The 27,680-nt window shown below is 39.1% G+C and overlaps 1 protein-coding gene across 1 annotated transcript in view; it reads left to right on the top strand.

Annotated features, from left to right (window-relative positions):
* The first annotated feature begins 227 nt into the window (after positions 1-227).
* PPP1R9A (protein phosphatase 1 regulatory subunit 9A) overlaps positions 228-27,680 on the top strand; it is a 298,537-nt gene continuing 271,084 nt past the window's right edge. Inside the window, exons 1-2 of the mRNA XM_040644262.1 lie at positions 228-341; positions 2,519-4,139. Of these exons, the coding sequence (XP_040500196.1) occupies positions 2,745-4,139 (1,395 nt within the window). The 5' untranslated portion in view covers positions 228-341; positions 2,519-2,744. The remainder of the gene's footprint in view (positions 342-2,518; positions 4,140-27,680) is intronic.

Below are 27,680 nucleotides of genomic sequence, written 5' to 3'. Positions count from 1 at the left end.
TTGGCCTTCCGGGCCTGGAGAGTGGCCTGGGGCTTTAGATGCCCTGGGGTCATGAAGTTAACTGCAGACTTTGTGGTGGCCCAGCAGCCAGCCGACCGATAGCCCAGTTTCCGCTGAGCCAACCCCCTAAGCAGCAAGGCGGACAGGCCCCAGAAGGGCAGGCCTTGCCCCAGGCCGGGGAGGCCCCTAGCCCACGGCCGAGGGGGTGGGGCGGCCTCGCCTCGGCCGGTGTTTCTCGCCCTCCGTTGGCCGCCAGAGGCTCCCTCTCTCTCTCCCTCTCCTGGGATTTTGCTGCCGGGCTCCCTCTTTCTGCGGCCCTAGAGTTAATCCCATCAGCCGAGGTGAGGCACCTGTTACCCTGGGCCTTCCTCACCCCCGCAGCCTCTACCCCACTACACCCCAGCTCCCGGGCGGCCCAAACGGCCCGGCGCGGGTGACCGCACGTGGGCCAAGCCCCTTCCGCGCCGCGACCCCCGCCCCAGGCCGGCCCGAGTGTGCGAGCGTGTCGCGGCCCGGGCCGCCGCCCGCCCGCAATGGCGTTGGGGAGCGCAGCGCGCCTCCCGGGGCCGCCCGCCGCGGGCTGGGCGCGCGTGGGGGCCGCGGCGCGAGTGGAAGCGGCCGCCGCAGCCGCCCTCCGCGCTGCGCCGTGAGCGGCGGGTGGAGGGGCGCCGAGCCGGCCGGCGCGGATAGACCCGCGGCCACCGTGGGGCGGGGGGCGCCTCTGAGGAGGGGGGTGGGAGCCGCGGCCGCCCGACCCTCCCCGCCGGCGGCGGCTCCCGCTCGGGTAAGGGGGAGGCTGTGCGCGGGGCGAGGAGTTGGGGAGGGTGGAGATGAAGAGGAAAAAAATCGGGATGTACAAAGGCTGAGTTGCAGGCTGGGGGTGGGGGTGGGTTGTGGTTGGGGAGCGATAGGTTGAGGATCGGAGGCATTATCAGTGGGATCTATTGTTTCCTGGCACATTGGGAGGAAAAACAAAGGGATTTATTATCATTACCCTGTAATTTTTTTTCTTTTTCTTTTTTTAATGTGGCCAGGGAGCTCGGCTTTCCCCGTGCCACACTGGGATCCGCCTGGCAGCCGCCGGGAGCCGCAGCCAATGTGTTAGGACTTCAGGTGCTTTTTGGCACAAAGCTAGACTGCGACCTCCTACCATAGCGCTTGGCGTCACCTGCTCTCCCGGCCCTGCCCCGGGGCCGAGGGATTGCGTCCCGAAGCAGGCTTGGGAACCGGCTGCCTCTCAAGTTGGTGTTATTTATGTTTGTCTTTTGTGAGGGCAGGTTTTGAGTCCCCCGGCGGCGGCCCCATCTCCCCCGCCCCCGCCCCCTTGGGTTCGAATTGGCCGGGGAGGGAGTGGGGTGTATGTGTAGGGGGGAGGGGAGGGTGTGTGAGGCTTAAACAAATGTCAGGGTACAAGGAGATTGTCGATGCTTTACAAAAAAACAGGCACCACACTCTCCAGCCTTTCTTGTTTGTCTGCATGGGCCATGCATGCGTGCTGGGCCAGAAGCCGAGTTTGGAGGCGGGTTAAGTGAAAGTGTGTTCTTCCTCAGCTGCTTGTGCGTGAGGGTGATATGGCTCGGCCTAATATTAAAAGACCAAACAAAGCAAAAACAAAATGAAAAATCTTTGGAACTACATTGTCTGCGCCTCAGCAGATCTTGAAGTATTTGATTACTGGCATATTGGTACAAAATCCAGCTGTGGGCTAGTGGAGACCAGCAAGCATGCCTTGCGTTGCATTCTGAGCTTGTAGTAAGAGGCAAATGGGAGTAAACAAATCAGGGCTATGAAAAAGAGGTTTCATGTTATATTTGCTTTTTGATCGTCACGTTCTCCTGCATTTATTCCCATGATATTCTCCATCTCACTCTGTAATTAGTAGTGTCCACTCTTAGGAAACTTGCAAATATTAGATGTGAGAGCACTTAGAGTGAAACTTATTTTCATGTAAGAACTTTCTTCTGCTTGTTTTGGTCTGAAAATGTACTTAATGTTGCTTTGGGGATGCTTTAAACGTGAATATTGGACCAGAGAGAGTGAAATAAGCCTCTGTAGGCATATTTTGGACTTTGAAAACGTAGATTCCAAACTTTTAATTGTGCTTATACAGAAAATAAATTCTACCTGATGTGGAGCGTCCCAAATGAAATCCATTTTTCTGAACAGTTTGATGATATCTTAAAATATCTGTGAACTGCTGGTTTCTTTGAAGGTCATTCACAAAAGCAACAGAAACTTAGGCTAAAGTAGTGTACTTCTACTTATGTGTAACTTGTGTGTGTGTTAGTGTGTGATTTCTGTAGTGATCTCCAAATTGTGTTTGAAACATTTGTGTTACCAAAGACCAATCAGAGGTATAACTTTTAAATTCTTGGCTTTTTAAATTCCAATTTCAGTAAGTAATTTTTTTTTTCTGTTTGACATATGGCTAAGCCATTTTGAAAAGTGTATTATTAGTTAACTAAACTTAAGTTCAAATAAGTAAATGAATTTAGAAATTCATTCTTTTCTATTACAGATGAACCTCTAGTCTTGCTTTGAAAAAGCCATTTTGTGTAGCTCTTGACTGAATAATTTCCTAATACACCCGTTGGGAGGATCACTGATACAGTATGCCATTTGAGAGGTACTTTTTCTTGACCAAGTACTGGTGATTAGAGAAGAGAGGTGTTTTGTTTTTGTTTTTTGTTTTTTGCTTTTTTCCTGATCATTATGAACATTGGCTTTTCACCCCTGGAGTAAAAATGTTGAAAACCGAGTCTTCAGGTGAACGAACCACTCTCAGAAGTGCCTCTCCTCACAGGAATGCTTATAGAACTGAGTTCCAGGCACTGAAAAGTACCTTTGACAAACCCAAGTCAGATGGGGAACAAAAAACAAAAGAAGGTGAGGGCTCCCAGCAGAGCAGGGGGAGGAAATATGGCTCCAACGTCAACAGAATTAAAAATCTATTTATGCAGATGGGTATGGAACCCAATGAAAATGCTGCAGTTATTGCCAAAACAAGGGGGAAAGGTGGACCTTCATCTCCACAGAGAAGAATGAGGCCCAAAGAATTTCTGGAAAAAACAGATGGCTCGGTTGTTAAGTTGGAGTCCTCTGTTTCAGAACGAATCAGTAGATTTGACACAATGTACGATGGCCCTTCATATTCTAAGTTCACAGAAACTCGGAAGATGTTTGAGAGAAGCGTGCATGAATCAGGACAAAACAACCGCTATTCCCCAAAGAAAGAGAAAGCTGGAGGGAGTGAACCTCAGGATGAATGGGGTGGCTCAAAGTCCAACAGAGGCAGTACCGATTCCTTGGACAGCCTTAGCTCCCGGACAGAGGCTGTCTCCCCAACTGTGAGTCAACTGAGTGCAGTATTTGAGAACACCGATTCCCCCAGTGCCATCATTTCGGAGAAGGCTGAGAACAACGAATACTCAGTGACTGGGCATTATCCCCTGAATCTGCCATCTGTTACTGTTACGAATCTTGACACCTTTGGTCACCTTAAGGATTCTAATTCTTGGTCTCCTCCAAGCAAACACGGCGATGATGCAGAGGATGCTCAGAAGGGTCATGCAGCTCCAGCACCAGAAGTGGCTTTAAAAAGTACCTCTCTAGCCTCAATGCCCAGTGAAGAGACACAGCAGAGCAAGGAAGCCGAGGACTCCGCATCTAACGAAGAGACTCCTGTCAGCATCGACAGAGACATTCCTGAAGACACTTGTGCTGAAAATAAGGCAATGCCAGAGTCTGAAATCCCTTCACCACAAAATGAACCTTTAGAAGACGCCGAAGCTAATTCAGTTGGGAGCGAGGCAGCAATGCATCAGAAGAAAGAACTTGCAGGTGGTGATTTTACCTCTGCTGATGCTTCTGGATCCAGGTGTGGAAAGGAAGTACCTGAAGATTCAGATCATTTTGAGAGCTCCCATGTTTACATGCACAGTGACTATAACGTATACAGGGTAAGATCCAGGTATAATTCAGACTGGGGAGAGACAGGCACTGAGCAGGATGAGCAGGAAGAGAGTGATGAAAACAATTACTATCAACCTGATATGGAATACTCGGAAATCGTTGGATTGCCAGAAGAAGAAGACATCCCAGCAAATAGGAAAATTAAGTTTAGTAGTGCTCCAATTAAGGTAAGTATGTTTTCTCAGTTTGTTTTTGAAGTTTTTTTCTAAGTTTGGTTTTCTTGGGTTTGTTTTTGTTTTTGTTTTTTTTAGTATTTGGGCCTAAATGTATGTAGAATGAATTTGACAACTAGAAGGAATTCACGGTTGTTGATATACACATGTTATCAAGTGATTTTAAAAGTTTGGGAGATGTCCACATTTTTCCTAATATGCTTTATGGTTGCTTAAGCCAGTATTGACTAATAGTAAAGTTGAAGAAGTTTGGGGATTGTGAGATACATTCCAGTGGACTGGAGTATGAATGATGTGAACACTGAAAACCGGGAGTGTTAGTTTGAAATAGAATTACCTCTTTAACTAGTTTTACTAAAAGTACCCATAAGTAATAAAATTTTCTGAATCTGGACACTCTAGGATATGAGGCATAATATACAATGAGAGAGTTATGGTTGACCTTGAAATAATAGTCTTTATTTACTTGCTTAAAAAATCTGAGTTATCTCTTACTTAAGTGTAAGTGGATTGTGAGGAATGTTGAAACTTAATATTCTTTTTTTTTTTTTTTTTGTACTGCTACTTAGTAGTGAAAGTTTGATTCATGGAATTATATTAGCGGACTTGAATATTTTAATTGGAAAGCTATGACTGTGAATAGCTTTGAGTTCAGAATTTGTGATGTAGCCCTGAAATGAAATTTTATGAAAGGAATTAAACTGATTTGTCATTCATGTATATGTTTCTACCTCTTAAAAGCTGGATAAATGCCAGTTGAATTCAGGTGCTCTATTCTAATGACTTCACTTAGTTAACATTTGGTATAGAAGAAAACAGCACAGTGTACATCAGTAGCGGGAGGTGAAACGCTATTAGCTGATGATGGCGGGAGGGGCAGGAGGCGGTAGGTTGAGGATCACAGTCTGCTGGAGGGCTTTTGCGAAGTGTACTTGCCCATCAGCCTCTGTCCTAAGCCTCTGGCATGCCCTCTTAGGGGAAGCTGAAAGGTTGTGGTGGTAGAAGGTGTAGTTTGAAACCACTTTCCAGGGACTCCTAGCTTGTCCAGTGTGGATATATGATAGATTTGGAATTTGGTATGATATCTTTTAAAAGAATCTGAAATCACTGTCTTGTTATTTCCATCTTTTGAAACTTCCACGTAAGGCTGTAAGAGAGATAATTTACAAAGCAAAGAAAAATTTGACTTTGCTTTAATTATGAAATACTGATTTGAAATAAAGTAATAATTTATGAAGTTACTTATAGGTGTTAGTAGGGAAATTTTCATTTCATTAGTGTAAGACAAAACTTCTGGACCAGAATGGGCCATGCCAAGTTATACTATGTTTAAAATAACTAGAGATATGAGTGTGGTTTCTGACTAAGCTGACTTTCTTTGCTGTGTTTTCTCACTTTCCTTTGTGAGCCTCCCCCCTGCCCCCCAGTTCTAGGCTCTCTCTTTAGAGGTGTCTTTCCCTCAGGCCTGTCCAGAGAGCTACTAAATTTCACCATGCGTGTTCCCTTCCCAAGTGCTGTCCTTTGAACACCGTCTTTCTACCCCTTAGGAAGAAAGCAATAAGATTAAATTGTTTCACATTGAGCAAGGCAGGAATAACTGAAATGAACTCTTCAAGGAGTTTGTTAAAACCAGTGACTAACTCCCTAATGGGGGATAGCAGCTTATGAAAATTTATCAAGTAGAACACTATCCACTCAACCAAATGGGGCACCAGCCTTGTATTTGGGTCCCGTGCTGCCCAAAACATAACGCACAGTGATAGGTTTAATGCATTTTAAAGGATTTCTCATTGAAATATGGCTGTGCATAGGTGAACAAACCAGGTTTGGGGTATGATATTCTGAAATTCAAGTGATTTTTTTTTTCCTACTGTTGCTTATAACAAAAAGCATTTTGCCTTTTAATTTTCATATATTAAAGAAACTATTTTATGTAACAAAGAATGAAATAGATTACATACATGTAAGTTGTAACACATTTTATCAAGAACATAGATCAAGCGTAAGGTTTGTGAAACAAAGATAATGCACTAGGTTTAACAGTACTAGTTGGAGTGGATTAAGTTTGCAAACAGAAGATTCATTCTTAGCCTTTTGTAATGAATAAGACAATTACTCTTTCTTGTTGTTCTCATTGTTTAACATGTAAGTGGATTCACTTGGAAATTTTGAGAGCACTTTTCTACTGGTAGTGGTGATGGTAGTGTTTAGATTATTCTCCAATTAAGATTTTTGCCTCAGAGGGTGGTAATAATGCAATTCAACAAGTATTTATTGGAGGCTTATCATGTGTTTGTGCTCATGCTGTTAGAGGTAGAAGACACACAAATCTGCAATGTTACCTCTTTCCTATGTGAGCTAGTGGAGTCAGTTCTTCAACAGTTGGTATTTAAAACCCATGTAACAGTCTGAAAACCTGTGCTGAAATGTCTAATGTCCAATAAGGACTGTAACTGTCCTTGGCTGTGCTAAATGCATGGATTGAACAGGGTTTGATAGACCATTTGGAAGGGAATACTCTGAGCCATTCCCTATGTATGTTTCCTTATTCTTTTTGTAAAGATTCACTTATGGAATGGGAGATTATGATTTCCAACCTAAATCTTTCCTTTCGAAATTTAAACATACTCCCTCTTTCAGCAACCATAGGTGACATACTCTTTACAGAAATGATCTTTAGAACCTTACCATTCTTTTCCTGATATTCTCATCTTATTCTTCACTAGAGCAAATATTCTCAACACTTTTAAACCTTTGTTTTACATCTTGTTTATGATCTTTGTGTGTGTGATCATTTCCTCAGTTTTTATTTCAGTTCTTCTGTAGATGTTTTAAATAGATACTTTCCTAAGACATCTTAAATCTGGACCTAGAAAAGCATCAAAATGATAGCTGATCTTTCCTCTGTTGCATATTACTTATACATAATTGTTGGTGACATTTAGAAATGGATTGTTTCTTAATGAGTAGGTTGATGTGTTTCACAGTGTTGTGGAAAATTAGAGTGGGATTGATTAATAATGGAAAATATAAAATCCAAGTTTGAGATATGGAATGAGAGAGTGTTACGAACCATGCTAATTTGAGATGTGGAATTATTGCCTTCATTCTCAGAAATTTCTCAAAACCAAGAGATTGGATTAATTAGATTTGCTTTAAATGAATGCAGGAGAGAAGGGGTGATGTTTTTCATTATTGTTTTCTATTAATTTGGAACATTTACTGAGCCCTTACTATGTGTGGGGAACAGTGCAATATACAATAAAATGTAATAAATACGTAAAATGACTGGAGCCGATCAGGTCAGCAACTGCTAGGAGGTGGGAAGTGGATAGCCCATTAAGGATGCTTCTCAGGCTGTTCTGCTGAACTGTTCTTAGATGCTCTTTCTAAGGTCACTGCAACCTTTTTAAGGCAGTCATAACCCTTTCTCTGTTTCTGGTAGCCTTATGTCCTTTGGATAGGTGTTCTTGAAACACAGCATAGATGAAAAAGGGTATTTTCGTAATTCCCTTAGCAGGAAGGAGATTGCAGGGTTAGTGTTAAGGTATATTGTGATATACTTTTCTGAGTGTTTTCTCCAACTGTATGGAGCTTTACAGAGCTGGGGTTCAAAGGAGACTCACCAAGGGCAGCAGTGCTTCTCCAAATCTTACATGATACTTGTTGAAAGTGGGTCCCTTAGCATTCTCTGTCTCTTTTGGGGCTGTGAGTTGGTACACAGGGCATAGACGAGAGCGTTTATTCGGGATGGTGTTCAGAGTATAGTTCTGAGATCCAAAATTCTCTCATTCTGTTTCTTCGGATAGTCTTGCTCAGTGCTTTTAAACTAAAATGTGCTTATGAATCACCTGGGGATCTTTGAAGATGCACGTTTCTGGTTCAGTAGGTATTTTGAGGGGAAATCACCTTCATGTGAAGATTAGCCTCCAAGTACACCGCCAGCTTTCCCACGGGATATGGAATAGACAGGCTCAGCAACCAAATTAAATGTTTGAATCACTGTATTTATCAAATCAGTTTAAAATACGCAGCCAGAAGCAAGAGGAAAGCCATGGGGTAAGTTAACACATGTAAGGTGTGAAGGTTGGAAGGACCACAGCATCTGAGGCCCGGGGGCACAATATTCGTATGTCCCAACCCTCTTGCTTTCACATCACCCTTCCGACTGAGGGTGTGGTTATGAGGACCAGAGTTGATTTTTGAGCAAGCGCTCCACATACTAATAATCCCCTCAGCTCATGATATCGTGATATTTGCTCTACAGAAGAGAGATGGTACAAGTACACTTAAACATACGGCTGTAGCTTTGCCAGTTTCCCTGGGTTTTCTTGGTGTTTCTTGGGTCAAGCACCCGCAGGTTGGGAATAAGACCAGCCTGGGCGTCTTCGGTGGGTGGCTGATACGGAGACGGCGTACCTGGCAGTCCAGAGACGGCATGATGATGACTTGGTCTTTTCATCCCTTTTCTTTTAAGTGAACCTCTTGTTTGTTCCATCGTATTTTCTATTTTGGAATGTCTTACAGCTTACTAACTTACCTATTTTTAACACATCTTGAGAATTTTGCCTTCATTTTAGAAGCTTACAAGCTTTTGTAATCTATACCTGATGGGGCCTCTGAGTGTTGCCTTTACCTCCTAAGCTATTAGCTTACTTACCATTAGTGACCGTCACTTCTGAGTTCCATCCATCCCATTTGTTTTCTTGACCTTTATAACAGAATTTAATATTCTTGAGTAATACAGCAAATGCACGAAGAGTAGGTCTCAGGTGAGACTGCGCATTCCTAAAAAGATCTCAAGTGGGTGCTGAGGCTGCTGATCAACAGATGGCTTTTTGGAATGTGATTGTGAAGTACGGTTTTCGGGCTTCTGAGAGGAGCTGGTCACAAAATGTTGGGGAAGCTCCTTTCACACGTTTGCTTTCCGGATCAGTCTGCTGTCGCTGGTTGTGTGGAATTGTATTCTTTGAAGCTGACACAGGTGTAAAGTTGTAATGTGCCTGATGGTTGTGGATACAAGAGTGGATTATGATCCCTAAATTCATAAAAAATTTAGGTCATTAAAATGTCACATCCTAGACTCCTGTGTTAGACCAAACAAGAGTTTTATACAAGAGTATACGTTTTTAATTATAAAAAAACAAGAGGAAGAAGTTCTTGATGGACTCAGAAATTCCATTTCCTTCATTTTTTTGGAAGCCTAAATTAATAAACTAGAAAGAGTATAAGGATTGTTGTCTTATTTAGTTTGTTTTTATTTAGATAACTTTGATGTCATATCCTTTAAATTGGACTTCCTTTAAAATTCAGATGTCTTGTAACCTATGATTTATAACCAGGTAAATATATCAAATATTTTAATTTACTGTACAAATTTAATGTACCAATATTTTACTGTACCCCTTTTCTGATATTGAGTGTGTATACTAATACCTCTTCTCTATTTTACCAGACGCTGGTCATTTCGTATTCAAAAAGGGGTTCTTCTCTACAATAAACTATTACAGATGTTTGCTGGCATTTATTTGTAGTAGATTTAGTTTTTTTATTTTTTGTATCATCCATAATTTTTTGTCTTCCCTCTAAACTTCCTCACAAAGGACACTGGTTGTTGGGTTAATGGATTTTTAAGGGAAGAGGCTGTATTTAGGGGAAAATAACCTTCTATTATGTTATTCACACCTTGTTTACCTTATTAACCCAGTTACTAGCCCATCAGTAGTAATCTGATTTAAATCTCATCTACATTAGATTTTTTTTGCAACATCTTACTTCTTCACCACTCAAGGACAAAAAAGGTGTTGGAATTTCTCTAGAGAGACACAGTTAACTATGGGATAATTTCTTTATAAACAAAACAAGGATTGGTATATTAAACTCTGAATATAATTTCTTGGTTTTTGTGCTGTTTTTTAATTTACTTAATATTCTTTTCTTAATATTCTGTGCTCTTCCTTTTTGGATCTATTTCATTTTTGTTCTTTTGCTTCATTATATTCTGTCGTTCTCATTTTGAATGGGAAGAGATGATTCATATTTTTTCTTCCTGGTCACTTAAAGATTTTTCCCCTGGTTCTTATCTCTTCATTTTGGTTTGTGACACGGAAACTTAAAGATGAAAAATCCTTCAGGGTAATCTAGTGTAATTTTCCCCTCACTCCAGTTAGCTTTTCAATAGCACATTGCTGACAGATGATCATCTGGCTTCTGCTTTAATAATTCCACCTTTGGGGAGTTTATTATTTTGCAAGGTGAAAGGAAAGTTAGAAGGAGGGGCACCCTGTGTCTCTCTGTGTGTGTAATTGTAGAGCATTGTGAATGTGCTTATTTTCATTTATTTTTAATTTGCAATTTTTTTGCTGAGATAAAATTCAAGTAACATAAAATTCACCATACAATTCGATGGCTTTCCGTGTATTCGCAGTGTTGTGCAACCATCACTATTATCTAATTCTAGAGCATTTCTGTCACGCTGGGAAGAAACCCTGTGCCTGTTAGCAGTCACTCCCAATTCCCCTTCTTCCTGCATCCTCTGGCAAACACGAATCTACTTTCCGTCTCTATGGATTGCCTCTTTTGGACATTTCATATAAATGGAATCAGGGGCATGCTTTTTGAACGGGAATGTGGGAGACACAACGAGTGTGACTTGCGATATGTTAAAATTTAAGACATCTTGAGGACAGCAGACTATAGGAGAGTCTAAAGAGCAGGGGCAAAAGAATTTTCTGGGTGCTGACATAGTGTAAAGATCAAGTGACAAGATATGAGAACAACAGATGCTGTCTGCTCCTTATGCAATTTCATGGAGAAGAAAACAAACAAAAAAACAAGCTGAGGAGACAGCAGGTTTCAGGAGGGGATGAAGGTATTTGTAAACTGAGGAAGAATGGTGTCTGTGGTGAAGAGGATGGTTGGAATAGCTCCCTTGTGTGGGGCACTGCGCTTCCATGCATGTAATCTGACATTGCCGCTGATGGAGCCTAAGTGTTTGCTCCAGCGTGGGGTGTCGTTAAAGGCACAGATAGCGCTAATGCTGATTTCATGTTTACATTGGTCTTAGCACAAGGGACCCTTGTCCTTTTCTGATGATCTGATCAGCTTATTTCCATCCTACTGCTCTTACGTTGTTGCTTTCCTTATTCTTATATGTTCATTGAGATTGTTCATAGACAAACTTCACTCTTTATCTTTAAAATTCTCCTCATTCTTCAATATTTTAATACAGAATTCATATGCCATACTTGCTGTTATCCGTAATGTAACCATTTATGAGACGAGTAATTTGGAGCAGGTATTCATTTAGTTTATTGCCTGTTATTTACTGAAGCATAGTATCTATATTGCCATTAAATATTATTAACTGGTAATGCAAGTAACACCAAGAGTGACTTGGTATTCTGTAAACTTGACAAATTGCCTCTTGAGACCCTGGCTTTCTGATTTGTAATGGAGGCTATCTTATTTGTAAAAGTCCCCTTCTCAGCATTAACATCTTGTGATTCTCTGATTATCTCTTAAACAGATTTGTACAGTAAGTACCACTATCATAAATATTTGTGCTATTATTTCAAAGGGTAATGGACATCTTTTGTTGGAATATGGAAATGAATTTATATTAAATTACTCTTGAGAATGTTATTTATGCTGTAAATTGTAGTTTAAAATGATTAAAATTTTAAATCCAGGGGAGTACATTTTTATAGAGTGGCTTTTTAGAGCAACTCAACTTTTGAAAGTATGGGTTGAACTATATATTAAACACCCTGCAGAGGAGCCTAAGAATAAAGAAATGTTTTGTAATATAGTTGCTGACATATTAATTGCTTCACTCACTTTTGTTCTGGAAATAGCTTCATAGCACAGTTCAACATGATTGAGGTATTGATGATTTTTTTTTTTTTTTTTTTGCAAAATTCCTAACTTTTCAGTCTAACTTGCTCTCTCTTTCTCACGCATCTATTCTTACAAAAAGGACAGTGAATCAGGCCGAGTATAAAGATGTCTGGAAATTTTATATTTCAGGAGGAGGAAAGTTTTGTTCTTCACTTGCTTTATCTATTTTTGGAGGGATTTAAGAAAAGCATTTGTAGAGCTAAAACTTTCCCCCCATATATTTATGTAGCAGGGAAAGTGGTTTTAGATGAAATGGCTCATAGACCTGTTAGTTTCCTCTCTTTTTTAAGTCAGATAATGAGCTTCATTTTGGGGAAAGCTGATCCTCCAAGTTGTTTTCTATAGCAGCTGAAATAAGGTGGGCTAGATTGGAACATGTAGGGGTTGGCAAGGGTCAAACAGATAGAGTCATGATTATGGAGGCTTCTTTCCAGGAGTGACCAGGTGAGAGGCTTCCCGAGTAGCTATTTGTGGCATTTTCGCTGTGATGCTTTTGGACTGACATAACCCTGAAAACTGGATGACTCTGTGCCTTCAGTCTGTCACTGTGCAGTGAGGCGGACCTTTCTCTTTCATCCATTTAAGAGCTGTTCTCCAAAAATTATTTTTTACTTCTGTTCCTCTTTCAAAAGTATGTCAGGATAAAGTTCCGTGGAGGGTACATTCATGCTTGAAAATTTGTATAATCTTGAATACAAGGATTTTGTTTTATTTTATTATTTTGTTTTTAAAGATTTTATTTATTTATTTGAGAGAGAGCACATGTGGGGGGGAGGAGCAGAGGGAGAGGGAGAAGCAGACTCCTAGCTGAGCAGGAAGCCTGACACGGGACTTGATCCCAGCACCCTGGGATCATGACCTGAGCCAAAGGTAGACACTTAACTGACTGAGCCACCCAGGTGCCCCAAATAGAAGGATTTTAAATTGTACTCAAAATCAGAGGTATCTGTTCAGGGTTTTGAAGTGTTTTCCTTTCACTGTAAGGGACCTCGGTTGAGGAGAGGGAAGAGTGGGTTTATTGGTTGGTATTTAAGATCAATTTGTGAGTCAGTGCTGTATTGATCGGTTCTTTTACCAGCCAGTTGTTTCAGATAAAATGAATGTGCAAAGTTGTTTCATAAAGAAAGAAAAAGACAAATTCACACTTGCACTTTGAATCAACTGGTATATATACATATACTTGTAAAGGAACCCATTTCTCAGGGGGGTGGCAAAAGTTACTGTTTGACTGTCATTTTGTGCACCTGTACATAAGATGTGTTTATTTTTAGAAGTTTCTTCTGTAGGTAGAATAATAAAGTGCAGTAATTTAAGTTGTGCATGAGTTCTTATATAATGTACTCTGCCCAGAGCACCCATTTCCTCTTAGAAATTTTAAGATTGGGCACTAAACATTAAACACACAAACAAGCCTTATGAAAACAAAAACTGGATCAGAAATGAAAATCTACAAAATAATAGGGAAAGCAGAATACAAGAATGATGATAACATAGAGCAAGTCTTTACTGACTTTTGATTATATGTGCATAACACTATATTAGGATTAGAAGGGAATTAACCCTGTATGCAATTTTTTGTTCAGGATCTAGAATTCTCTGTAATGTAGTATAGATTTCTAAAAATAAAATTATTGGCTAAAATATTTTAAAGCTGTTTGTACATACCACCTGAATTATTATTTAGAAAGGTTGTATTAGTTTATAATTAGCATTGCATTGGAATGCTTATCTCACAATCTCTGCACCAATAACTTGGTGTTATTTATATGCTTCATAGTTTCCAGTTTGGTGGGTGAAAAATGTCTCTCATAATTTCTATAGTTTATGTTGATTTATTGGTGAGGCTAAATGTTTTCATGTGTTTATAGGCCTTTTTTGGATATGAGTTCTGAGTGTTGTTTTTATGGTCAGTGTGTTTTTTTGGTCAATGGTTGTTGGTAAGGAGTACATCAAAGTTGTTATTTGTCTTGGTAGTCATAATAATTCATAATAATGTCATAATAATTCATTATGATATATGCATATAGAGTAATAGGATAAATCTATTATAGGTCATGTCTTTTAAAATTTTAAAGATGAAGGCTATTGCTATATTCAGTATACTATAGGGTAAAAAAACTGGTTAAGTACTTAATATGCATTTTATCACAATTTTACTTTTAGTGTATGTATATTTGTACCTAGAACGAAGATTGAAAGCACATACATTAAAATGTTAACTATGGTAATTCCTGGGTGAAGAGAATAAAGGTGATGTTTAAAAAAGTTATTTATATTTTTCTAGAGTTACTAAATTTTCTACAATGAGCATATGTTACTTCTTTAATTATATGTAAAAAAAGGTGATGGGAACACAATTAGAATGATCAGTAATAACAACTTAAGAAGTTGACAAAAACATTTTTTCATATTGTCCAAGATTAAAATGATTAATTTTTAATGTTATTTTCTTTGGAGGTCATTATGTCACAGAAAAATTTTGGTTGGAGAGTATACATTTTTGGAATACTGAAGAAAGTGTTAGTTTAAGAAAATGGATGAACTTTTAATAGTTGAATTCATTAAATGCATACTTTTTAATCCTTGGTAAAATTGATCCCACGTTTGTGGTTAAGCTTGTGAATATTATGGGGGGAGGACCTTCCCGTGTATTTTAAATTATGATGATAACATTTGCATAGGTGTTAGATACTTTCCGTGAGTTGCTATTGTGTGTGTCATATACTAACGTGTAACCTAAAGTATGCTTTTAAAAATTGAGCATGTATTTTGGATTTGAGGAGAAAAATATTTTAATGAGTAGCCTTACTAAACATAGTAAATATTTGTTTTAAAAAAGCCTAACAATTCTCCTATATGTCTTTCTTTTTGATCTGTTAAATTACTGAGCTTCAACGGCTTTTCTCTCTCAAAAGTTGGGAGAGTAGAGATGTCAAGTTTAGTATCTTGATTATATGTAATCCTATGAAAACATTTGCATGCTGTCAGTTAAAAACAGGATTTTGAGTTCCAGGACTCCACAGCGTCCTTTTGAATATGTTTCCTGTTACAAAACACCAGCCAATATGTAGTTTCCTGTTGTTCTTCTTAACAAAAGTTTTAGCTGAAAAGAGATTCATTTGATGTATGATTAGACTATATGGTCATATATAATATTTTTAGTTAGGGTCAAAGGGTCAGTTCCTCTCGTGCATTGGATTGGATAGTGTTCTGCCTTTGAAAAGCTTTGGTAGATAATGCTGGAGCATATAGGTGATAACAAAAATATTTTTGTTGAGTGGCAGAGTTTTCTGAAATTAGAAGTTTAAAGGATTGCTTCTGGCCTCATTAGATCAACTGATAACTCAAATCTTAGCATTTTAAGCAATTCTGGCATTTTATAAACTCTGGTGAAGTCCTAATTAAATTGCCTTATTAATTACACTGGTGCTGCATTACCATTTTCTATTAGGTGTACTTAAATCTTACTGCATAAAATGTGGCCAATAAATTCTATTTGTATTTTATTGAATATTGATTTTATAGTAGTAACACTCATACGATTGATTGTATATAATTTTAAGGATTATATAAAGGAGAAAAGGCAACATTATTATGCACCCAGCTAACTTTGAGATGAAACTTATGTTTTTCCATTGGAGAGTCTGATGCTTGTGGAATTTTTATGTTGCTGGTTCCTTCTCGGAATAATGAGTTCTGTGAGTAGTATTTTAAGGAGCTAGAGAACTCTCAGGAGATTGCTCCATTTGCAGATATAGCAATCAGAAGTTTTAGTTTGAAGTTACTTGGTTTTGGCTCTTACTGTTTTGTGAAATTCTTACCCTTAATCTAGACAGAAACCATTGACTAAGTAGAGTTGATTCCTCTCACTGGAGGATGGTGGAAATAGACTGTAAATATTAATATGAAATACTTCCTCCCCAAGTTTTTATTTAAATTTGTTAGTTAGCTAACATACAGTATAATGTTAGTTTCAAGTGTAGAATTTAGTGATTCAGCACTTACATGCAACATCCGGTGCTCATCACAACAAATTAACGTGAAATACTTTTGAAGGTGTCTTTTTTCCATGTGTTGTATTTAATGTTTAGGTAGTATTATTAGTCAGGGTTCTCCAGAGAAACAGAATCAATAGATGTGTATGTGTGGGGGGGTAAGGGAGAGACAGAGGGAGAGAGAGAGAGACAGAAAGAGAGAGAGAAACAGAGACAGAGACAGGGAGAAATTTATTTAAGGATTTGGCTCACATGATTATGAAGTCTGGCGAGTCCAAGATCTACAGGATGGGCTGGCAGGCTGGACACTCAGGGAAGGGCTGATGTTGTAGTTTAAGTCTAAAATCTGTCAAATTGGAGACTCAGGGAAGGGTCCAGGCTGGAGGGTAAGGGTTCAAGTTCAAAAACCATCTGCTGGAGAATTCCTTCTTGCTCAAGGGCAGTCAGTCTTTTGTTCAATTCAGGTGTTCAACTGATTGTATGAGGCTTATCCATGTTAGGGAAGGCAATCTGCTTTACTCCAGTTTAAATGTTAATCTCATTCAAAAACACCCTCACAGAGACATCCCGAATAATGTTTGGCCAAATATCTGGGCATCCTGGCCCAGCCAAGTTGACACATAAAAATAACTCTCACCATCAGGTTTTCTTACTTGGTTCTACCCTCTGAAGCTGTTTCAGGAAAAAACAAAAACAAACAAAAGTTTTTTTTTCCTTGTATCTTAGTGGAGTTGTTCTCTTGCCTCTGTTTTTCTTAGAAAACCTGCTAACGGAATTCTCCTTGGGGCAGTTTGTAGAAGCAGTAATCATAGTAGGACGATCCCATGGTTTGGAATCAAATTGGATTCAGATCCTGCTGACATATGATCTACTTAATAAAGTTTGTTTACCGTTTGAAGGCAGGGACTTTGTCTTATGGTTGTGTCTCCAGGACTGTTACAGTGCCTGGCACATAGTAGGTACACAATCAGTGGGAGTAACCTTTGATGTCCCTTACCCATGCTCCTTCCCCATTCCCTCCCCACATTTGAAGGTCCAAATGGGGATGATGGTGATAATATTTGTACATGTATAATGATTGTATAATTTATTTATAAGTGAAATCCTTCAAGTAAGCAGTTAGAAATGAAGGCTGAGTGATTCCATTACAGATTGTAATCTTTTCTGGCCCCTGCTCTGGCTGGCTGAAGCTGTTGTGCTCTTTCATTTGGGAAATCTCAATCTATTGCCCTGTAAGATAATGACAGTTTATAACTAACCAGAAACAGTCATTAAAGTATGGTTGCATGAGATATAGCTGTGAGGGTTGAAGGGGGAGTATTCATTTTGCCTTAACTTTATTTCTGCTTTGAGTGATCGACCAAGCTTGTAATTAGTTGCAAGAAAATATAAAAATTGAGGCTCCATATGAAAGTTGTAAAGCTACTTAGAAATTGCAGTAATTTGCTACAACTTTGGTAAAAAATGGTGTATGTGAATATATCTGTATTCCTACATGAAAATTGAAAATTTAATTAAAGAAGGCAATTGAATTATTTCTTACCATTTAGTCTCTTCCCCACCTTTTATTTCGTGACTTGTTTATTAAAATGTGGTTTCTTTTGTAGTTTTCTTTGATTAGAGAGGAAACGCCCCCCCCCTTTTGTTGGATAATTTCTGCCCCCCCACCCCTTTGATAATTGATTTTAGAAATGTCTTTGGTTTTAATTCCAGACGTAAGTTATAATTTTGTAATTATTTTGGTAGTCAGTTTTCTCATTCTTTAATCAGGCAGGCTCTTGCTGAGTATGACTTTTGTTTATCCAGAAAACAGTTTTCCATTTTTCTCCGTGACTTGTAAGTAATTAGTAATAAACTGCATAGGAACAAATAATCCAAGGTCTTCAAATCATATTTTTTGTCTGTGTGTTTCCTCCATGAATTATATTATCTGGGAGAAGTCTGACAGTTGTTATTAGGCTAAACTATGCGATGGCCTTGCTTGTTCATGTAAATTTGTTTAGGTACAAAATGTATGTCATTTTCCCCAGGCAGAAATAGCTTTTAATGGCACTCTAAGGAAGAGAATTGCTAAGCTGTATTCTGCATTTTTCTTTTTAAATAAAAATACAATTACTTTTTGGGAGTTTATATACATTTCTGGTGACACAGAAAAAGTGTTCTGTAAAAAAAAAAATCACCTTTTGGTGGTAGTGATGTTGGTAAAAACATGTGACAGTATATTATGTTCATATTATTTGAATGAATTGAGCCAGTATGTCAAATACTGTTATGTACACTATGTTATTACTGCTGATGATATTTTTGCTTTGAGATTAATATGATTATAACACTCTACAATTACTGTCTGGGCATTAGTCAGGGTTGATAGATCACCTATGATTCAGGTGTTTATAAATGGTTATGCTGCAGCCATTTAGGGAAGCATTGTCTTCTAATTGATTGTTAACAGTCAACCAACATTACTGAATACTTAGTATGTGTTGAACTTTGGGCTCTGATGTGTGGATATTAAGATAAATAAGAGAAGCCCTTGCTTCTCAAGAAATGTGTAGTCTTGACAAGGAGATAGAGAATAAAACATTTATAGGATAGTGCAGTAAGTACTGTGATATAGTTACATTCAGAAAGTGACCATATGTGATTTTTTGGCCAAACTGTGACTCTTTTCAGAATAAAATAGGGATGAATAATAATTATTTATATTTGATAAAACAGAAAATCTCAGTGTGTATGTGTTTTATTTATTTTTTAAAAAGAGCGAAGACCATAGAGCTTTGTCGTCTTCGTATCCCACAGTGTCTGGGGTGACCCTATGATTTATTGTCAAACTGGGACACTTTCTGATAGTGAAAGGACTGCTGTTATTACTTAGTCTGCAACAACAGCCATAACCTGGGACTGACCCAGGGCATCCAGTACACAACGTCACCTCCATGTAACAGGGTGCAGAGGTGTCCCCCTTCGTTGGGAGGAGGGGACTCATCAGGGCGGTCTTCTTAGAGGAAATGGTACTTGACACTTTAAAGATGATTAAGAGTTAATTAGGTAGAGAAGTGGGACATTCTAGGTCCAGGAAAGGTACGTTTGAGGTAACTGTGTAGATAAATCAGAACTACTGGAGGAACTGTAGGTGTGTGCGGACGTGCGTGTGTGCGTGTGCTTGTGTGTGTGTGTGTGTGTGTGTAGTGTAAGAATGTGGGCAGGTAATATTTCAAGGACAGACTTGTACTATGGGGTTGGAATTAGATGCAAACTGTGGGGAGTCACTGAGGAGTTTAAAGAGATGGTTGACCTCTTTGCTATAGTGCCTCCCTCTTATATGTTCCTGGTTCTGGAAAGCTGGAGGAAATCCATCAGTTTTCCATTCTTCATACGTTCATTTCCTCTGTTCTTTCAGTAAACATTTATCTTAGGTGCTTAGATTCTAAACTTGTTTTTGCTTGTTTCTTGTCTTGCTAGGTGTGTATTGAATATTATGTATACGAAATATAAGCATTAAATGCTTTTTCTATAAAAATGTAAATTGAAATCTTCAGAAAGATCTGATGAGGGGGGTCATCTAAAAATTTTGCCGTTGAATTAAATGAGGGTGATGTGGATTAATACAGCTGTCTTAACAAATAGCGAAAATGATCAACTACTTTAGTTAGTTTTCAAATGTCTTTAAGTCTTTGGTCCACTTTGAGAAAGTCAAACTGGCCATCATAGCTGGTGCATAATGCTGATTCTTCATCTGTAGACGTAAACCCAAAGCAAAGGCTCTGGCCCGATATCCAGAGACCAGTGAATGAATGAATGTACTTTCAGATGTCTTATGTTAATCTAGACCTGATAAAATATAAGTCAGTTTTTATGATTCCCCACTTTAACTGCTTTTTTCAATTAGTTGACAAATCCTTAGTCCAAATTGCTTCTGCCAAGAAAGCACTAAGCTAATCACCTAAATTACATATTGGAACATATTCTTTTTCAGAGAGAGTGCATTCCAGTGGGAGAGGGGTAAGCCAACAGTTATAATGTAGTGAGAGACGCACTGTGGTAGAGGTGTGCACAGGACACTGAGGGCCGAGAAAGGTCGCCTAGGTTCTGGACATAAGTGAGGAGAAGCTTCTGGGAGAAAATGAAGCTCTAGCTAAGTTTCGAAGGTTTAGTATTTGCAGAGGAAGGGGAAGGTATGCAAGGTGGTAGGGAGGTACAGAGGAGAGAAAAGCGCACTGTCTGTTGCAGATCTTAAGTAGTTTAAGGTTGTCGATACATGGTAAGGCAGCTTTAGATCAGGAGGGTTCTTTGTGCTAGACTTAGGAGTTTGCACACTTTTCTGAAAACTTATCAGTCATGGGAAGGGATTTTGAGCATGGAAAGGCATGGTTAGATTTGTATATTAGAGAGGCCACTCTGATGGAAGGTGGAAGATGGATCGAAGGGACAGGTATGGAGATGGGGACGGGGTGGGTATGCAGGAATCCAAATGAACAGAGATAAGACTGGTGAATATTTATAAGAATAGAGGGTCAAGACGGGCAAAGAGCAAGCTGGGGCAAGATGTAAGGCAGAAGATGAGAGGTGCTATTTTTTATAAAGTTAACCTTTAAGTACAAAAATCACATGCAGCTCTTTCTTATTCATCTGCTGTATTTCTCCTTCCCTCCCCAAATAGAACCTTGCCCTGTGCTTGGTTTATAACCAGTACTCAGTAAATGGGAGGTAGTGAAGGAATTAGCTGCATATAAAGAGGGAGTTGATTGTCTTTGATCCAACAGTTGCAAAATTGGGTAGATGAACTAATGGGGCCCTTTAGGGAGGGCAGTGGGTGTGAGAGCTGGATCCAGGTATCTATGGCATTGGGGTACCATGAAGAGCGGAAAGACGAGGATAAGGGAATAAGACCTGGGGGAGGATGGGGAGGCAGCATGATGGATCAGGCCCACATTTTGGAGGAACAAAGATCAGAAAAATGCTTTGGAGAAAGCTTGAAAGAGACGTTTAGTAGTAAGAAGTATAAAGGCTTAACAACCTTGCTAGTGGGTTGGTAGGTGAAGTAGGGTACTCCGAGTAATTCTGAAGAAAGCTAGTAACATTTATTGATTGAGACTGGGGAAGAGCACTTCTTTTTTTTTTTTTTTTTAATGATTTTTTATTATATTATGTTAGTCACCATACAGTACATCCCCGGTTTCCGATGTAAGGCTCGATGATTCATTAGTTGTGCATAACACCCAGTGCACCATGCAATACGTGCCCTCCTTACTACCCATCACCAGTCTATCCCATTCCCCCACCCCCCTCCCCTCTGAAGTCCTCAGTTTGTTTCTCAGAGTCCATAGTCTCTCATGTTTCATTCCCCCTTCTGATTACCCCCCCTTTCTTTATCCCTTTTGGGGAAGAGCACTTCTGATCAGGGAAGGTCACAGAGGTACAGAGATGTAAAGACACTGACTCACATTTATTTCTGATTGAATGAATTGGTACTACTGGACCTTTTAAAAACTGTAATAATAACTCAGAGCTGTGTCCAAGGTTGGTGGCAAATTTGGAAGCAGAGTTCAGGGCCAGTGCTAAGCAGAGTACCCAGTGTTCTGCTTAGCTGTCAGGATCTTGTAGGTTAAGCCCTAGATTTTTAATGCGTCCCTCCAAAATGGTCAGATACACAGATGGTGGTTATTTTCTGTAGAATTACTTTGTCTGGTCAGCTGAAAGTTTTTCTTTATTTCCTTTGTAGATTTTTCTAGCTGTATTTTGCCCTGATACCAGATCTGCGATGATCCTTAATAAAGGCTCCAGAGTGACAACCGTGAATATTATTCTAAATCATCAGTGGACTGAAATAGGACTTCTTTCAGTCTTAATTTGTATTGCACAAATAAGGTCTCCTCTGTAAGATACTGTATTTGTTTTCTTTTCTGAAGGTGTGGTGAGCTTCAGATGGTATTCTGGTAACTCCTTATTTGATTTCAAGCAATAGCCTTTTGACAGGTCATTGTAAATTGAAATCTTTTTCCTGTTGACCTGATGTCATACAGTGAGATATTGTTCCCATGAAGGGATGTCACTTTATAAAAATGCTAAAAGTAGTCATGGAAATGAATAAAGAGAACATACAGTTTAAGTTAATGCAAATAGGGCATATACTAACCAACACAGTAATAATGGAAATGTTCCTTTTAGGGATTTTTCTGCATGAATTAGACTGGCTGTGGGTTCTTAAAATACCACTTCTATGTGTGTGAATGTGTGCCTCTAGAAATATTTAGATGGGAGTGGCTGTTTCCATGGCTATTTCTTCTTCAGTGAATTTTTGCCCCTGAAGATGCACTGACCTGGCTTTTGGCATTTATTTTACTTGAGGTAGGTGTTGGGCTGGACATTAACCAGTTTTAAAGACAAGTTCAGGTTTCTTTGTTGTTGTTGTTTTAAAGATTTTATTTATTTGAGAGAGAGAGAGCATGAAGGGGGGAAAGGGCAGAGGGAGAAGCAGACTTCCTGATGAGCAGGGAGTCCTGACACGGGGCTGGATCCCAGAACCCTGGGATCACGACCTGAGCCGAAGGCGGCTGCTTAACCGGCTGAGCCACCCAGGTGCGCCATGATTATCATCTTTAAGCGAATCTGTATCTACCGGCCGAAAGACACTTTGGATTTGGTGTTATATTTTGCTTAATGGTGTCAAACAGATTGTGTTGGTACCGACTTCATACTTGAATTCCCTAAAATGAAGGTGCTGGATTAGATAATCTTTATATCTGAAAGTGCTTTGTGGATATAAAATTTCAAGCCTGTATTATAGAATTCTTGATTTGCTACATGAATAATCAGACACCTTACTTTTATGAATGTTGTTTTGAGGTGTTAATTTAGTGTTTGCTAAGTCTATTAGAACTTAGGCAAAGTTTTGGAGAGATAATTCTGGAAGTTAAATTTAGCTCTGTGTTAAAATTGAGAGACTATATATTCATAGCATTTGACCTTGGAATTATAGGTAGGAGTGGTTGAGAGGAAGGGCACAGGGGATGGTGGGACTCATCATGACAGTTCATGAATTAAATGAACCACCTACTCTACCAATAATTATGATACATCTTTTTTTTTTTTTTTTTTAATGATGCTCTTCATTTACAAAGATGGAGATGGAGATTCCAGTCTACCTGGGGCATATACTTTTTTTTTTTTTTTTTGGCTAGGAAAGGTAATAGAGTTTTGATTCATCTACATTCTATCAATTGATCTCCTGTGTGAGTGGGATCACATAACTGTGAAACAGATGGTCAGGAGTGTGGTATGTATCTCCTGAGCAGCCTCGTGTGACAGAATATGTGACTATATGATTAGAAGTCAGGAAAGAATTAGCTTTGACCGTTAAACACACACACATATACACACAGGTTGTCTTTGCTGTATATGTATACCCACATCTCTCTGCACATATAAGTTTATAGCATATGTATTGTCCTGCCGTCACGTAGGAAAATATCAGTGTCTTATTATTAAGAACAGCTGCATTATCAAACTACAAAGCTCAAAGAAATTCTCTGGGAACATAGTTTGCCGTTATTCAGTTGGAAATGTGCAAATTTATAAGGAGATTAACAGAAAGAAATTTATTACGGTTCAGTTTTTAACTACAGGCTGCTCCCTCTCTGAGAAGTCTAAAATACAACAAGGCGAAATTAAAATATTCTGAACTATTTGCGGAAATGCCACCGAAGCATGTAAAGTATCAAAGTGCTTCTTAAGTCATCACTGAATTCAGGTAGACAGGCAGAGAGATCAGAATAGAAGGTGAAGTGGGAGTCATTCTCCTCCCTTCTCTCAGCTGTGCTGGAGACAGTTCCAGTGTGGTTAATGCTGTGTGCCTATATTGGAAAATCAGTATGATCAGGGCCTCTCACCCGTCAAACTTGGATGAGCTGAAGAGTCGTATCCTAGGGCAAAGCAGTGGGATATAGACGATTAGGGTGCTCACAGCCCCCAGGTGAAGTCACCTGAGTAAGTTTTAGTTTAATTACTTTGTCTCGATTCTGTAACCACCCAGGGATTTCCTCATAACTGAGGGAATTTTCCTAATCACATGAACACTTAACAGTAATAGAATAACAGGAAACAGTCTTGATTCTAGAGCTAAGAGAATAGCCTCTATAGGTTTGTGAGTATAGGCGTGCTATCCATTATCAATGGACCAACAATCAAAAAGTATTTGGGGGCCTACTCATCCTGGATCTCCAGGAAATTCATTTGTACTCTACCTCACAAACTTGCCCTTTAAAAGTCCTTTTGTTACTCTGCTTCAAGCAAATAATCTGCATGACTGTGAGCTCCTGAAGGGCAAGGAGCTTTATGTCTTTGTAATTTTTGTGTCTGTCTATGGCATAGATTGGGTGTTCAGTAATTTGTTGTGAATGAATGAAATTTTACAGCCATCTACCCCTATTAGTTCTATGGCACGTGTCCTGATTTCCAGAACTCTTAGGCATTAGAGTAATGAAGCCTGTGAATTAGAAGTATATGGTGACAGGTGGTTTGGTTCAATACAGAACTATAATGCAGCTCATGTAAACTGCTTTTTAGGGAAAAATTGGAGAAATAAAAATTGTTTTTTTCTTTTTTCTGTTTGATTTTTGACGTGAAGGTATTCAAGATACCTGATGGCCTGGTTTCTTAGCCAGGTCATTAGATAGATGGCACTGTAATGGATGTTGGCCTTTTTGTAAGAGGTGATATAAGTAAAAATTGGTATAGCATTTTTGGATAGGTTGCCAAGCCATCTCATTTCTTAGTTTAATTTGGATAACTTTGAATTAGTTTTCTTTTATGGGTTTGCAATATTGCCCATACTGATTTGTTGAATGTTTGCTTTGGGCATGGTGATACTTTAGACATCTCTCCATATGCTCGTGGAAAGATTTGGTTTTTACCTTGCCATTATCCCAGCAAATTTATGATGGTGCTTATGAGAAGGGAGCAGATATTTGAAGTATTATTATTATTTTTAAAGATTTGTTTATTTATTTGAGAGGGAGAGAGCATGTGTGCACAAGTGAGAGGGGCAGAGGGAGAGGGACAGGGGGAGAGGAAGAGAGAATCTCAAGCAAGACTCCGCGCTAAGCCTAGAGCCTGATGTGGGGCTCAGTCTCACCATCCTGAGATCATGACCTGAGCTGAAACCAAGAGTTGAAACCTAACCGACTGTGCCACCCAGGCAGCGCCCCCAGGGTATTATTTATTTAAAATACATGGTTACCTCCTTTTCCTAGTGGAGAAGGTGCTTTGTGAAATTCAATTCAAGCATCTTCTTACTGTACCCTTGTCTAAGTCTGGTGGTATACAAAAGTGGTGTTTTAATATATTATTTATTTGGACTTTAAAATGTTTATTGCTTGATTTTTTTTTTAAGATTTTATTTATTTATTTGACAGAGAGAGATACAGCCAGCGAGAGAGGAAACACAAGCAGGGGGAGTGGGAGAGGAAGAAGTAGGCTCCTAGCATAGGAGCCCGATGTGGGGCTCGATCCCAGAACGCCAGAATCACGCCCTGAGCCGAAGGCAGACGCCTAACGACTGCGCCACCCAGGCGCCCCTATTGCTTAGATGTTTATATTATTATAGTTACTTTATGGGTAACTTTTATTTTTTTCTTGTTCTTATTTCTGTTTTCGATGTTTTGCTTTTATATGGTTTAATTTTTCCCCTTGAGAAAGTAATCAGAGCCCTCAAGTCTGCTGTCTTTGTCTTTTGTAGCTTGTTATGTGTAAACATCATATGGCTGGAGTTGATATAATCGAATAATTTTTTCTTTTAGTTAACAAAACTGAATTGTGATTCTGTTTCAGCAACAGAAATTTAAATCTGGTTTTATTTCAGATGTGTTTTGGTTATAGTTTCCATAATAAGGTCCAGACTCCCCAGTTAGGTTGATATGTACAATTTGGTTATTAAATTGCCATTTTGAGGCCCCACTTTCACCCATAAATCTCTTTATAGAATTCCCCCCCCCATTGCCATCTACTTAATATTCAAAATTGTGTCCTCACTTCTAAGGTTTTCCCCTCTATACTTTCTTTCATTAGTTCCCTTTTTTACTAACATTTCCTGCTGTTTTCCATTTCATTTTATTTTGCTTACATAAACACATTTGTTTCTTACTTGAAAAACTTCAGTTTTAGAAGCTTTTCTTTTTTTTGGTGATGTGGATGCTATTTCCCAAAGGATTCCAAGTGATTTACATCAAGAAAACACAATAAAAACAAATAGAATTAAATGGAGAGTCAGGATTAAAGTGAAGAGAAGCCCAAACGTGGAGATTATAAATCAGCAGAAATGGTTTTGGCTTTGTGCTTCACATGCGATCTGAAATATCCCGTAAATCCTAGTGAGAAGGACGTATACTCAGCATTTTTTACTTCAGAAGCAACAAAGCTTTTGTTTTTTTTCCTAAAACAAAATTTTTGCATAGAACATTATCCTGTTGATAATAATAAAAAGAGCTAACATTTACGATGCTAGACATTAATCCGTTTAGTCCTTAGGAGAGCCGGTTACTTTACGGCAGCAGAAACCCAGAGACATCGCACTTGACCCCGGAGTCCACGTTTGTGGGTGGACCCAGCGTGAGGCCGAGGTCGTCTGGCCCCAGAGCCTGTGCTCTTTACTCATGTAAGACTTTGTTTTGCTCTTTCTTTTTTAGGTTGAAATATATGTTGACATACGATATTATATTAATTTCAAGTGTACCATGTAGTGATTCGACACTTACATAGTTCGCAAAATGCTCACCTTGATAAATGTGGTTACTGTGGTTAAGTGTCAGTCTTTAGAATAGGCTCTTTGTGATAAGCTGTCGCCTTTCCGTGCACAGCATGGGGCCCAGAGTCTCGGCCCTGAGGTCAAGAGTCACATGCTCTACTGACTGAGCCAGTGAGGTGTTCCTTGTCTGTTTTTTGTTTTTGTTTTTTTTCCCATTTGGAAAATAGTTTTTCTATTAATGCTTTTAACTGAGTTTAGAACTGATTGCCACTGCATAGCATGATGAAAGTAAAGTCAGATTCTCAATTTGCGACATGTGAAACTCTTACATTTTTGGTTTTTCTTTGTTAATGTCATTTTATTGACTAGTCTTTGAAAAGTTTCTGTGAAATAGTTGATCCTAGTAAGTGGGGAACCAGAGCGGCGGAGTGCTAAATCCACAAGATCAGGGTAGATTAAGAGATGATCCAGGAGTACTTTGAGTGTGGAATTCTGTCGTGGCAACATTTTTGCCTTTTCCTGGATTTACATTTTATGTCCAGAATAGAGCGCTGGACCATCGGTCAGTTAATGTGTCTTTCCTGTATCAGACTCACTGACAGCTCTGTAAGTATAATTGAGTCACAGCAGCACACCCTTAACAATTTAGACATCAAACACTTGCTTTGAACATATTGTCCTTTGTTTAATCTCTCCTAATATGACCTTTCAAGGTCCCTAACATGTGGTATAAATTTGAAAACTTCTCAACCCTAACTGCTGAGAGCTCTCCTGAATTTTATCATCCAATTATTACCCCTTATGTTTATAAATTATTATTATTTTTGTTAAAAAGATCTGGCCTTTGAATTCAGAACAGATTCAGTGGAGAGTTAAGGCCACACTTCAAAAAGCGTACGA

Source organism: Ursus maritimus, unplaced genomic scaffold (genome assembly GCF_017311325.1).
Source record: "Ursus maritimus isolate PB19 unplaced genomic scaffold, ASM1731132v1 scaffold_3, whole genome shotgun sequence".
Classification (NCBI taxonomy): Eukaryota; Metazoa; Chordata; class Mammalia; order Carnivora; family Ursidae; genus Ursus; species Ursus maritimus.
The sequence above is the reverse complement of the archived record's forward strand: the minus strand, read 5'-3'. Positions and strand labels throughout refer to the sequence as shown.